Source organism: Archocentrus centrarchus, chromosome 21 (genome assembly GCF_007364275.1).
Source record: "Archocentrus centrarchus isolate MPI-CPG fArcCen1 chromosome 21, fArcCen1, whole genome shotgun sequence".
NCBI lineage: Eukaryota > Metazoa > Chordata > Actinopteri > Cichliformes > Cichlidae > Archocentrus > Archocentrus centrarchus.
This window is the reverse complement of record NC_044366.1, coordinates 19025693-19039283: the sequence shown is the minus strand read 5'-3', so window position 1 is coordinate 19039283 and position 13591 is coordinate 19025693. Positions and strand designations below refer to the sequence as shown.

The following is a 13591-nucleotide window of genomic DNA, read 5'->3' as shown; positions in this document are numbered from 1 at the left end:
ATACAAAATTAAATGTGTACTAAAAAAAAATGGAGCGTATGCTGTTGTTGCTATAGTGTTTAGATGGGCAAAATACTTTGTGGACTAAACTGTAAGTGAGTAAAGCTGTAGATGAATACAGTATAAATCAGAGCCTGTGATACAGTATAGACTTTTACTGGCTCCAGGATTGCAGTTGGAGGAGCAGGAGGAATGAACTGTACTGTAGAGTGGAGCCTGACCGATATAGGATTTTTAAGACCAATACTGATATCGATATTTGGTCATTTAAAAATCCAGTATAGTGTCTAAAAACAAAAAAAACAAAACAATTCTTCTTTTAGACACACAAAACATAAACAGATTTCACTACCATTTATGTGTAATTGTTTATTAGTTCTTACTAAGATAATATGGTGGTGCATTTTAAAAATAATGTTTCATTGTCACAAGTCGCAGATTACTCGTTTATGCTCTGCTGACTGCCCAGAATCAGCTGGTGGTTGTTTGTGATATTCCAAATAGACATTGCCAATAGGGAAGATCCTGGGTGCATTCTGGTGATTAAACTATATAACGTCAACACTCATGGTTGAAGGGTGTCAATCAATATATCGGTGATATAACTGTTGAGCTCTATTATAGAGGGCATCTAAACTGGTCCTCTGCTTATAATAAACACCCAAAACATAGCTCATGGGAAAAGTAGTTCCTGATTCTTTCACCAACATATACAATATTTACCTTTTGAAATGTGTCATTAAGGCATCCCAATCTGTATCCTGCATAACCAGCTTCATTATCTACTTTCGTTATTCAGGCCAATAAACATGCCATCAATATACTCTGACAAAACACCAGTCTGGTGCTTTTTCGGTGTAGGTTTTTTTTTTCTTCTTCTTCTTCTTTCCCGCTCTCAGTCGTGCCTTAACAGAAAGCTGCCCTCCAGTGTTTAGGTAAGAGTTAGTTAGGGCTAAGGTCAAGGTAAAGTGAAACTTTTAGCCAACAGCCATATACTGCGCCCTACTGTTCTTGTACACGTAAAAAGGAGGGATAGGCTAATGTAGTTAAAAAGTACTGAAAGAAATCCCCATAACACTTTGTAATGCCCACGCCTTTGGTCTTTCCTAATGTTTAACGTTCAGAACTTTAAAATATTCAGTGTAAACAATAAGGCTTCTATATTTTAGATAAACTAGAAATGACAAATTCTCATATTTCTCATATTTCAGCACACACACACACACACACACACACACACACACACACACACACACACACACACACACACACACACACACACACACACACACACACACATTTTCCCCTAGACCTTAAGGGTAATTATACTGTTCAGTCACACAGTGTTACATTTTACTGTTTGTTATAATAATCATCCCAACTAGTTGATTATTTTTGGTAATTCTTCATAAATTTTCTCTGTTTGTGAGACCTGTATTAAATAGACAACACCCCTCCACCCTGTTTCACCAGCCATGCCTTACATGGACATGATGCAATCAACTTTAACTCATAAGGATAAGTTACAGCAATAAACTTGCCTAGTCCCTGTTTAATATCCTGATATTGACTTAGACACAATTACCTATACCAGTGTGAGGCAGGGTTATTATAGTTAACGAAAACGAACGAAATAACGAAAACTGAAATTGAAAAAACATTGTCGTTAACTGAAATAAATAAAAACTATAATTAAAAGGAAAAAACGATAACTAATTAAAACTGAATTGTGAGTTTACAAAACTAACTAAAACTAACTGAAATTATCGATAAACTGACTTTCATTTTAAGCCTTGTGGATTGATATGAAATCATTGTTTCCGCTCTCGGAGTTTAAGCTGGGAGCGCCACAGGACAACTGTGTGAGTGCGCATGTGCGTGCGCTCACCGCGCTGGTCCGCAAAGTAATTGCTGCGGTCTGCAGAGAAAGCGGCAGAGTCCCGTATGGAGGTTCTTTGAGTACAAACACCTGCACACGACCACAAGGTAATACCACACACAATCCAGCTACACAAGCATAAATGCGGACATGAGGTCGGTAACTTCTGTAGGTTGTGTACAGAGGCCGCAAAGACCCTGCAGGTTTAATTAGCAGCATCTAACCAAGCTAGCTCCAAAACAGAAGCAGCTTCAGGTGGTGAGAACATCAGGATGCAGCTGGATTTGAGCTTTGACTCCTTCAAAGAGTTTGTTTTTGTTTAACACCACATGTAGGCGTTATTAATCTGCTGCACTGATGCTGAACTTTATTGTGGAGTTTATTGTAGAATTTATTGAGTTTGGGAGTTCATGTTTTTCTTTGTTTCTCCCTGTTGATGCTCATGTGTGTCCTTAATATTACACACATTTAGCATGTCTTGTGAACAGTTGGTTGTTGAATATATTTCTTTAAACTGTATCTTTTGTCAAGTTTTCATTACACAATAGTCACTTTTGCGCCTTGAATCTTACACCTGATCAGGTATGAAAATACTAAAACTAATACTGAAACTACCTAAAACTAAGCATGAAACCAAAAATAAAAACTAATAAAAACGAGCAAAACCACTCTGAAAACTAATTAAAACTAACTGAATTAGAGAAAAAAAAGTAAAAACTAACTAAAACTAAACTATAATGTAAAATCCAAAACTATTATAACCCTGGTGTGAGGCATGTAACCCTTTGAAGGGAGCAACTGCCTTCCCTTTTTCTCTCTTAACTGAAGCACATGCGTGAAACCGCAACATCCTCTCCTGTGGTGGTCCACCAGAGGAATCTGTAGGTTGGGCCCACTCCTGGGTGGGTTGACAGAGGCTGCTTCATGTTGGAATGCCCCTTGTGTCCTTGCATCAACAAGCAGCAAGACAGAAGTTGGACCCAATCTCATGTTTGTGATTACAGCTACTGTCTCAGTTGTAGTCGTGTATAATAAAAGCAGGCCAGCAATAAAAACTTAAGTGACTAATAACGCTCTCACATTGACTGACACAGAGTTGATTCATGACCTGTTCAGTCTGAGGAACACCTAAGGCTGAACAGGTCATGAATCATGAATTTTGAAGACAAAAGACGGTGAAGATTTGTAAATGTTGTTTCTGAAGCCCTGCTACAGTCTGATGGTTGCAGTCTAGGAGCTCATCAGTGAAAATTGATTCTAATTCTAATTAGGTTGTAGATGCCTTCATTCTGTATGTGTGCTTCACAGATCCTTAAGTGGTTTGTGTATGTGCCATTAAAGTGCCTCATTGTTGTGTCGGTCACTCTGAGCTTGTTGATAAATTTGAACCCAGCTCTTATTTCAGCTGTCCCACATAAGGCGTGGACGATGCCTGACCACAGTGTAATTCTTGAGGAATGTGTATCTTTTGTTTTCTTTTGTTAACCCTGTGTCGCTGTGCAGGTGGATAATGTGGGGTCATATAACTCCACTGTATGTATGTGGGTGGGTGAGAGGGTGTTTTACTCCCCCAGGCAGCACAGCTGAGTGTAGGAGGAGCCTTCTCCTCAGCTTGGGTGTGAGTCCACTGCATTCAGTCAGAGTAGTCGTAGCTTGGAGAGAGCTAGGGTCTGAGAGGGAGATATACAAACTTTTTCCAGTGCAAAGATTTTTCTCTACCTGATATGCTGGCTGTTGACTTCTCTTTGAGATCTGGCTTGGAAATATCTTACCACAAATTTTGACAATGCAAGGAAGAGCTAATAAAGCTCCAAAAAAGGAGCTGGTCATTGAGAGTCCTCAGCAGTACAAGAGGTTGGCTGCAGCTGAGCCTGAGGTAGATCCAGTGTCACAGGTGGTGGTAAGTCATTCAAGTATTTCACATGGAGACATGACTCTTTTTTTTTTTTTGTTTGTTTGTTTCTGTTTAAAAGGGCAGTGTTGGCATTTCAAAATTGCTCTGATCCACAAGAAAGCAAGTCATGCAAAGGTTAACCGCAGCCATAAAGTCCCAAAGCAGGTGTCATGTGAGCATTTGTGCAGGTTCATTGTCTCGCCTCTATTCATACACTCAATGGTGTCAACTCACATTTAAAATTTGCAGTGTTAGTACTTTACTATCACTTTGCTACCTGGACAAATGTGTCACACAGATCCCTCAACTTTGTTCTCAAAGATTCCTTTGGCTTGTAAAAAGTTTTATTTGGCTCAAAGTCGGCCCTTATGACTGTGATAATTTCCTGCCCTTCAGTGAAGGTGTCCAGCGGTCATGCCTCTGCAGAGTCATCCAGACAGTCAGTGGCAAGATTGAGAGGCACTACACATCACCATTGTTTCAGGCTGTGTGAGGGTGCAGTGATATGTAGGAGTGGAAGATGCAGATAAACAGCTGCCCGATCACTGTAGAGAGGGAGTGGAAGAGATGGCTTCATAAGTGTCTGTTTTCTTTGCTTGCAGGGATGGCTGCCTGTTTGCTGACTTGAGCATACAGCTGTTGAACATACAGCCTGCTGTTTTCTGTTCTGGTGTTACTTTTACATGTAGAAATCCAAAAAACATAACTGGAGTTTCAGTATTTTCTGACTGACAATGAAAAGTTACTGTTAATCTAGAAGATGTGTGTTTGTGTGTGTCAGCAGGTGATTTTTAAATACCTTCATAAGGGACTAATTTGACAGTAAATTTGGGGATATGGATTGACTGTTGTCAGCACTGTGGGTTGAGAGAATGACAGAGCTTTTGCTTATGAGTTTTCATTTTCTTACTCAGTGCTGAGTGCACTGTGTGGTTGACCACTTTGGGCCACTGACAAAGCAATGTGGAGGAGCCCAGAGGAGTTTAAAGGGAATCCGCAGCAGCTGAGTGGGTTCAGAAATCCATTACTGGTGAGAAAAGGGTTACCACCACTAAAATGGGGTCAAATCTTTCAGCAGCTGCTTTATTTAAATATAGTAATCGGCACATTTTTACTGTACAGCTTAGTCTACTTTGGGTATTTCTGGTATTTATTTATGGCATCTTTCTGCCTTTGATTTTTGACTTTATCAGCCTCTCACATTGTTGTGGTGGAATTTTGGACCACTCGTCTCCACAGCATTGCTTCAGTACATTGGGGTTTGCAGGTATTTGTTAATGCACAGCTCTCTTAAGGGTCCACCAGCATTTCAGTTGGGTTGAAGTCTGGACTTTGACTGCCAACACCTTGATTCTTTTTCTTTTTCAGCCATTCTGTTGTAGATTTGCTGCTGTGCTTTGGATCATTGTCCTGTGGATTGACCCAATTTCAGCCAAGCTTTAGCTGACAGACGCATGGCCTCACAGTTAACTCTAGGAAACTTTATTACACAGGAGAGTTCATGGTTTACTCAAGGACTGCAAGGTGCCCGGGTACTCCTTGACATTGTGTTAACACACAACTGAATGCTCCAGACCAGCAAAAGGGCCCAAACTCTGGCTTCATTAAGGTGCTCACACCTACAGATGATCAGTTAATCAAGTGCATTTGATTAGCACCTGGCTGCTACTTACTCTCTTAATTCCTATGGTAGCAGTAAGCGTGTACTTAGTTTGCATTTTTGCTTCATTTTGTTAAATAAATAATGACATGGTGCAAAATGTCATGTGTTGTTGTTCATCAGAGGTTGTATTTACCTAATTTTAAGATCTGCTACTGACCGCATTATTTTCATTGTCTCCTGATTACATAAAACCTCAGACTTGAAAGAGGGTGTACTTTTTTTTTCTTTTTCACATGACTGTAGGGTTGAAATTGGACTGAATCTTTTGCCTGCCCATCATCTTTTTTCTAAGATTGATCATATGTAAACATTGTCAGAATGTGCTTTTGTTCCTTTACACTTAAAGATTGGGAAATTGTAAAACTTTTTTTTTTTTGTTTGTTTGTTTCTTAATAGCTTATTGTGTATTCATTTTACTGTTCTGACTCACTTAAGATCACATTGGGCCTTTTGTTGCCCATTAAGTAAAATGACCTTGACACGTCTGCTGCTTAGTATCCAGGGTGTTTGGTTTAGTCACGTCTGATCCGTTGTTTTGTTTTTGGGGGGTTTTTTTCCCAGGTCATTGCTTAATAATGAGTGTAGGTGTGTAGTGTGTGTTTGCCTAATGTTCTTAAGATTTCAGTATCTAGTAAAGCCTGTCAGATTGTTTGTGGAGATATTGAGATTTTAGGATTTTAGGCATCAGATTAAGTGAGACATACACACATTTATCTTATTGTTCCATAAATTCTTTCCTGGCTTACCTGTCTGACATCCAGAAATCTCTGTATCCATCTCTTTTTCTCTCCCAAGGGGAACACAGTGTGTTGAAGTATTACTGCATAGAACTGTAGATACTTTTGTTTTTGTTTTTAAGAAAAAAAAAGCTTGTGAAGAAGAAGTTTGTCTGGTAATGTCACAACCTGATTCAACCGACAGACATGGTGGCACCATCTTTGCTCTGCTCTCTCCTATTCCTTCCAGGTCCTTGAAACTGATACAAGGTCCTGCCCCCTCTGTCCTCATTCTACTCTGTTATTAACAAAGGTTGTTAGCAACGTAGATTCAGGCAGGTCTACATGCATGACTCGCCCCATCTGAGATCATGCTAGTATTATCAATCCCAGATGTGGGATGTGGGAGTGAGCCGTGCTGTCGCTCAGTCCTGCAATCTGGTTATCTGTCACTGTTCATTTTTCACTTTTTGCTGGTTGTTAGATTTATCCTCCCATCCCAACATCTAAAAGCGTTGACAGCTTACTTTCTGTCTGGTGGCCACTGTATCTTACTGCAGCTTATAAGCTTTCCCCTTGGGAATGTAGTGGGTCAGCACTCTTAACATTACGCAGGCACTGTGGCAATATACCATAAATCCAAAATCTGCTCTTAAAAGCCAACTACAAAACAAAACAAAACATTTGCAGACTGATTTGTAGTAATAGACTCTTGTTGCCCAAAGTATGTGTCTTATGCTGTAGATAAGAACTGCAATGTCCTGTATGTAGTCAAGGTGGCGTGTAGTCTGATGTATGCCCTCATAAAGAGTTGAGCTCATCAAGACCCTCCTTACACTAAAAACGGATGCATTTTCTCTGGGCAGATGGAGCCCTGATTGACTCGTCACTACGCATCTAACAGACAGCACAGCTGGATTAATCAGTCACTTTAGAGCTTATTCTGTTAACTGTGTGCACTTTTCTCCTGCACACGCTTTGAGTACTTTGCTGTTAGCTGTGACTTACCAGTTTTGTTTCTGGGGTTTTTTTTTTCTTCTTTTTCTTGTATTTTGTTGCTTATTCAGCAAGATCACCTACTATAAAAGTCTAAGCATCATCATATAGGTTAACCAAAGACCAAATTTCCACGCGCCAAACTGTCTTTGTTTAAAAGTATTTTATTTGCTCTTACTGAATGTATTTGCACATGCTAGGCTTTTTATATCCTGTGCCACAAATAAGAAGTTGTTAGTCAGTAGTTTGCTAGCTTTATCTGATCTCTACATATGAAAACCACAATAGTAAAGTTCAGTTTTTTTTTACTTAGTTTCTAAACTAATTTATGCCTGTTATGAAGTTTAATTCGGTGGGTGAAAATTAAGTAATGAAGGTGTGAAAGTTGAAACACTGAATTATTTAATTGGCTTTTCCGATCTATCCAAGCCTAAGGGGTTAACATACCAACGGTAATACTGTACCTGATTTGTGTTTACACAGGTGTTTGTTGTATATCATTACTCATCTCTTTAATCTCTCTACTAAAGTCATGGATGGCTTCTTCTATGCCTTCATGTTAACTTTATTTTTTTCACAACTTTATTGTATTTCTGTTTCCTAGGTAAAACCAAAGGTGATCGAGCCGCTGGACTATGAAAATGTGCTGGTGCAGAGGAAGACGCAGATCCTTAGCGATGTCCTCAGGGACATGCTGCAGTTCCCCCTCGAGGACTTTGAGGTGAGTTTCGTACCTTCTCGCGTGCATTTTTAGGCAGAATCACCTCCATGCTTGAAGAAGTGGCGCAAAAGTCTTACTGTAGTAAATGTAGCTCTGGGATTAAGTTGGTGAGGAGCAGCTATGAAACTATGGAAAAGTTTGCAACTATGGAAAAGGTATGCATCCCCAGTGTTCTGGTTTCCATTGTTGCTACACACTTCTGGTGGAAAGTCAGGCAGACAGAATTTAATTTCTCTCCTGTGTATTGCTACTGAACACAGAAAATCACTGCAATTTACGGTTATCTGTGCAATTTACTCATCCACTTGCGTGTTTTCATTTTTATGTTTGTTTGAAGTCGTTTTTCCTTTGGACAAGATGTAGCCACTATTGTGATCATGGGTGTAGCCACTGACAAAGGCTTTCCTTTTGTTTATATCCTTCTATGCTGCAGCAAAAGATGGGTCAGGGGCCATCTGTTTAATTGGCTCATTCTGTGTCCTATGTTGTGACAGAGTAAGCGTTATCTCCAGCCACACTATGCAGGATGTACGTTCCCCTCACACTTTCCGTGCCGTGGCTGGAAAATCTAAAATGGAAATCTGGCCCAGAGCTGGTACTTCAGGAAATGACTTCTTTGAAGGATGTTAGTATATCCTCCAATCTAACTCTACCACTTTGTCTTAGATTGCTGTCAAAGCTTAATAGAGTCTGGGCTTTTAATATAACACTACTCCAGTGAGAGTCTTTTCTTTTTCTTTTTTTTAAAACCCTGATGATTTTAACATCTTTTATCTGGATGCCCGCATTGGCGGTTGGAGAATAATGTTATTATTTATTAGAGTTGCGAACAGTACATGTACACCTCAGGATCTACAGGTCATTCAGATTGCTGTGATACAAACAGTTACCGTCAGAAATCCATCTGTGTCGACATCCGTTCCTGTAACAGAGACTGTAAAACTGGAACATTTGGGATTGTTTTGGCATTGCATCAGGTATTGCCAGTAATTTCATGCTAGGGGAGTTGCTCTTTTTATTGACACTGTACCAGCTTCTGTGTGTTTAACAGTTGCGGTAAGAATAAAAGACAAAAATGTTATTTTGTGCATTTCTAATACCAGTACATGCCTACACCATAGTTTTATTTTCTAGGCAAACTGATCTAGTTAATCACACTGAGAAAATTATTTATTTTTTTTTTTTAAAGAGCTTATTTATACAAATATGGGACGTTTGTATGTTTCTATCTTCCATTGTCTAAAAACAGGAACTAGACACTGTCTAATCCCATTAATGTATAAAAATGAAATCATTTTTTGAGGGTCCCCTTCAGTCCAGGTAATATGATGGCATCATATATGTCTGGGTGGGTAATTAATTTTCCCAAGTGGCCACATGACAAACTGGGACTTGTTTAAAGGCTGCACTACCACCCCTGATATATATTATAATGTTCATATTTTGTGGATATAAATTAGGTAGTATTGCCATAAAATAAAAATAATACAATGTTTTCAAAGGTGCATAAATGGTCATTTTAGCTAGAGATGTAGTGAGTGCAATTTTCTTCTAAGAACTATCATTGAGATTATATACAAACAAAAACATTTTTTTCAATGCAAGATACTGTTTTCATAATAAAAGAAGTTATTAAACTTTTACAATTTTCCCCCAAACTGCAGTATGTTTGCAGGATCTTCTCTCATTCAACCAACTGAAAATAAAGTGCTCTGCTACTGGAAATTACAAATGAGTTACTGTACACCTGACATATCTTACCATACCAAATAAGAACAGGTGCAACAGATTTCTATAATAAAACAAATATCAGGTACTTATATCATTTTCTAACTTAAGCAGATAACAGGACATCAATGCTTTTCTCTTCTTCACCTGTCTCCATAATTTTCCTCGTAACTGCTTTGATTGTGTATTTGTGTATTATAGTAAGATTTTCTCTGCTGTAACAAAACTTAACCTCATTATGACTCCTAAACTTAGGTACATGCCAAATCGCAGATTTTGAGGGTGTCATGTTGGATGCCCAGCTCCCTTTGTCATCTCCTCTGCAACACATAAGTCTCCCATAGTCATGTTCATAGTGCATCTGTAAATGGCTTCAGCCTTTCATGTTTCTCCCTTCAAATACTGGTGCAAAATGCCCCAGGAACTGTGACATTTTAAGTCATTAGCATACAATTTATAGCTTTCTGACACAAATACATGCTCGGGAATACTGATATTTTATTTATTTACTTATTTTTAAAGAGCTTTAGCAGCCAAATGGCAACACGAGCACCATGTTTGTCATGGCAAATGTGGGCTATCTGTAAATGTGTTGTTGCCAACTGCAGGGATCCTAGCTTTGTGGTGAAATACAGTTTAACTTAGTGTTTGTTTAACCAAAAAAACAGCATGCTCTTGTGTGTCAATAGGTTATTGGTATTTTAGTAATTTCTTCATAGCATATTATATAATGATATGCTAATTAGTCATGCGCTCATATTGCTTTTATTAGTTTGGCATATAGCCCTATGAATACCTGCTAAATGCATGGTTGCTTAAGTGAAGAGTGAACTGCAAATACATCAGAATAAAGGATTTTATTTTTAGATCATGAGCTGGTCATGGTTAAGTCATCATGCTGTCATAAAAAGTTTTTTTTTTTTTTCCATTTCTTCTCAATAACCACCACTAAAATAACTGAAAGTCATTGCCTAAAACATTAGTTATGATCCAAGCTGTGTATTTTGGAGAAATATTACAACCATAACTAACACTTTTAGAAACAATCTAGTTTTTCAAATGCTTAATAAAGCTTTTTTTTTTTTTTGCTTTTTTTTAAATTAAAGAGAACTTGGTTTGATCTTGACATGTGAGAACAGCCTTCCCACAGACCTGCTAATATTGCTGGTTGGATGTGTAATGGGGACTTTGTCTATCTGGGGAAATAATTCCCTGTCACTGGTGTGTGGAGCGACAGCTTTAATGATTAGAATATAAATGTAAGCAGCAGGTCTGCTTAGTGTTTCTAACTTTGGGATTGACTCTGGATAAAGAAGCGGTTGTTATGGTTTGTAAGGCCTGGCAGCTGGGTGCTTAGAGGCAGCAGGACAGCCTTGTGGTTGACTTCTCATGCTCGTATAGCCTGCTGCTATGAACACGACATGCCAGCTTCTCACACAAACAGTACGTTGTCAGGGGCTGACAGGTGATTCTGACTGAGGAGGAAAAAAAAGCACACGAGGCACAGTGACTGATCTTAACATGTGTTTCTGCCTGTTCAGACAAGGTTGTTAATCAGCTTTCAATGTTTGTGGAGAGTTTTGTCAGTGTATAGCCAGTGTGTGTTATGCAGAAATCTCAGTCTGCATAAAGACACTGCTAAGGATACAGATCATGAGTCAAGGCTGAAATAGGCAGAAAGAGCTCCTCTATCTCTGAGTTATTTTTGTATAAATCCAGTTTTTGTCTGTTTCTCGGTATTGGAAACCCCTATTGTGTGTCTACCTTATCTTATTCCCTCTGGCTCATCAAAAGTCATGAGCTGTTCTTCTGTGAGGCGGTGTTTATATCAGCTCCATCTGCTTTTGATCGAGATACCTTCGGCATAATGGAGGGGTAGGTTGGATTGGTCTCTCTGTGTGAGGTTCCTGGAGAAATTGGTCCAGAATGAGTCTTCCTTTCCCTTCTCCTCAATTTGACATGTACTCTTTACCTAAGCCCCCCCATTCACTGTGAATCCTGCAGATCAGGGCGTTATTCTTGTTTCTTTTCCTTGCGGTCTCCCAAAAGTTATGGTAACGCCACACTGTATAGTATGATATTCTCTGTTTTTTGTCACTGTCAACCAGTCCACTGAAAACACATTTTGTAAGTACATTTTGTCTTCCATACCATGTCTATCGGACAGCTCGGCTGCAGGTTTGTTTCCACTGAAGGAGGAAATCTTAAGAACATTAAACAAATGTGGGGGGGTTCAATCTAGCTGAGAAACTGAGGACTCTGCATATGAATCAAAAGGTAGCCAAGCCCTGAAGCATTACTTCATTTTGTCTATTTTAATCTAAACAGGACTTTAAATGTACCTAATGAACAAGTAACTGAGACTATAAACTCATCAGAAAAAATTTTTTTTTTTCTCATTGGCTTGTATAAAGTCTGACTTAACTGAACAATGAGGAGGTTCACCTCTTACTGGCCATTACAAGGAATTCAGGTTTAAGGCATTACTGCACTGGTGTCATTTAGACCTGCTGTCCATCAGTGATTATGCACTGACTTTACCAAATACTTCAGCTCTGGCAGTATTTTGCGTTAGCAATCAGACACCCTACAATTAACTAAGAAATATTTTACCTACATCAGCATGAAAGCGAGCTTATATTTGTATGTAGCTGAAAGCATTGCTTTGCTTGTGTTCAGTCTTTTGGAGCTGCGGTGATGTAATCAAGTTCTTGCCTCCAGCTCAGCTAGAGAAAGAAGAATAATATTCTAGATAAAACGTTGATGGAGTCCTGTTGATGATGACTATCTCCCATCCTAATTTGGGACTTATTAAACCAGAGGATGTGACAAATCTCTGTGGCAACTTGTAGCCCATTTAAAGGCTTCTAGTTGCTTCTTACTTCCATGCCTGTTTATTTCTGCTGCTTTCAGTGCAAAGATTATAATCTCACCTACAGGAAACCTGGGTAGCAGACAGGAAGAGGGAGACTTAAAGTTCACAATTAGCTGTGTATGGAATTTGTTGACGTTAACACAGTATGGACTCGGTCTAACACCAGATGCAAGTTTATAGAGGGTAAGAAAGACAAAGGCAGCAAGTTAGTATTTGTGTTGTCTTGGTGTCGTTCCAGATATCCAGTTTTTTTTATGTGGGGGTGCTACCAACTTATTTTTTTTTCCCCCTAAACTGTGAAACCCCACATTTGTCTAATTATCATATCTTGTAGCTCTTTTTTTTTTTTAATTAAATTAGATGAACTGTATAATATTTTTGCATTCTTGCATTGAAGGAGGCAAACATAAACTCATCTTATTAGAAACTGAGCGATTCCTCCTAAAACCTGATGGAGACGTCACTGGTTTGGGGGATTTATTCAAGGAAACACTGAAGTGAACACCAGCTTTAAGAGTTTCTGTTCAGCCATCTTCCCATTAGAGGAGTGTTGATGAGTCAATGCAAGAATTTTGTCAAATCTGTTATAAAATCAACAGTGGCTGCTCTAACAAAACTCAGCAGCAAAGAGTTATTCTGTATGTATTCTGCTGACTAACCAATAAGTACAGTACTGAGTGGAAATCATACTAATAAAGCAAACCAACACAAATCCTGTATATGTGGGATTCTGACTCCAGCTTCTTATAACAACTGGGAAACTCATTTTCAGAAAGCTCAGTCATTTCCAACATAGTTTGCACCAAAGCAGGTTTTTTTCCTGGCTCAGAAAAGGCTTTTGTGGATTGACTCCCCCAGCCACTGAATGTATAAGAATATCCATTTTTCTTTTTTAAATCAGTGCAAAGCATTGCAAACGTAGTCAGGTGACTGCTGTTTGATTACATGCTCACAGGTTGTAAAAAATCATTTCCACATCTCTGCCAAGCATCTAATAAGATATGAAAGTCACAGCAATCAACCTGCTGCATTAGCACTGTCATATCGAGCATATTGGCTTGGGTTTTCTTACCTCTTAAATTTGCAACTTTACTAATCAACAAAAGTGGCCGTGTTGGA

At 38.9% G+C, this 13591-nt stretch overlaps 1 protein-coding gene across 10 annotated transcripts in view; it reads left to right on the top strand.

The window, feature by feature from the left end:
* LOC115800792 (dedicator of cytokinesis protein 9) overlaps positions 1–13591 on the top strand; it is an 84384-nt gene that overhangs the window by 25210 nt on the left and 45583 nt on the right. For 8 of the 10 annotated variants that reach the window (XM_030758316.1, XM_030758312.1, XM_030758314.1 and 5 more), the window contains exon 2: positions 7753–7869. In XM_030758316.1, the coding sequence (XP_030614176.1) occupies positions 7753–7869 (117 nt within the window). Of the gene's footprint in view, positions 1–3537; positions 3780–7752; positions 7870–13591 lie in introns of those variants that run through there. The other 2 variants (XM_030758315.1, XM_030758313.1) reach the window with 1 other exon arrangement.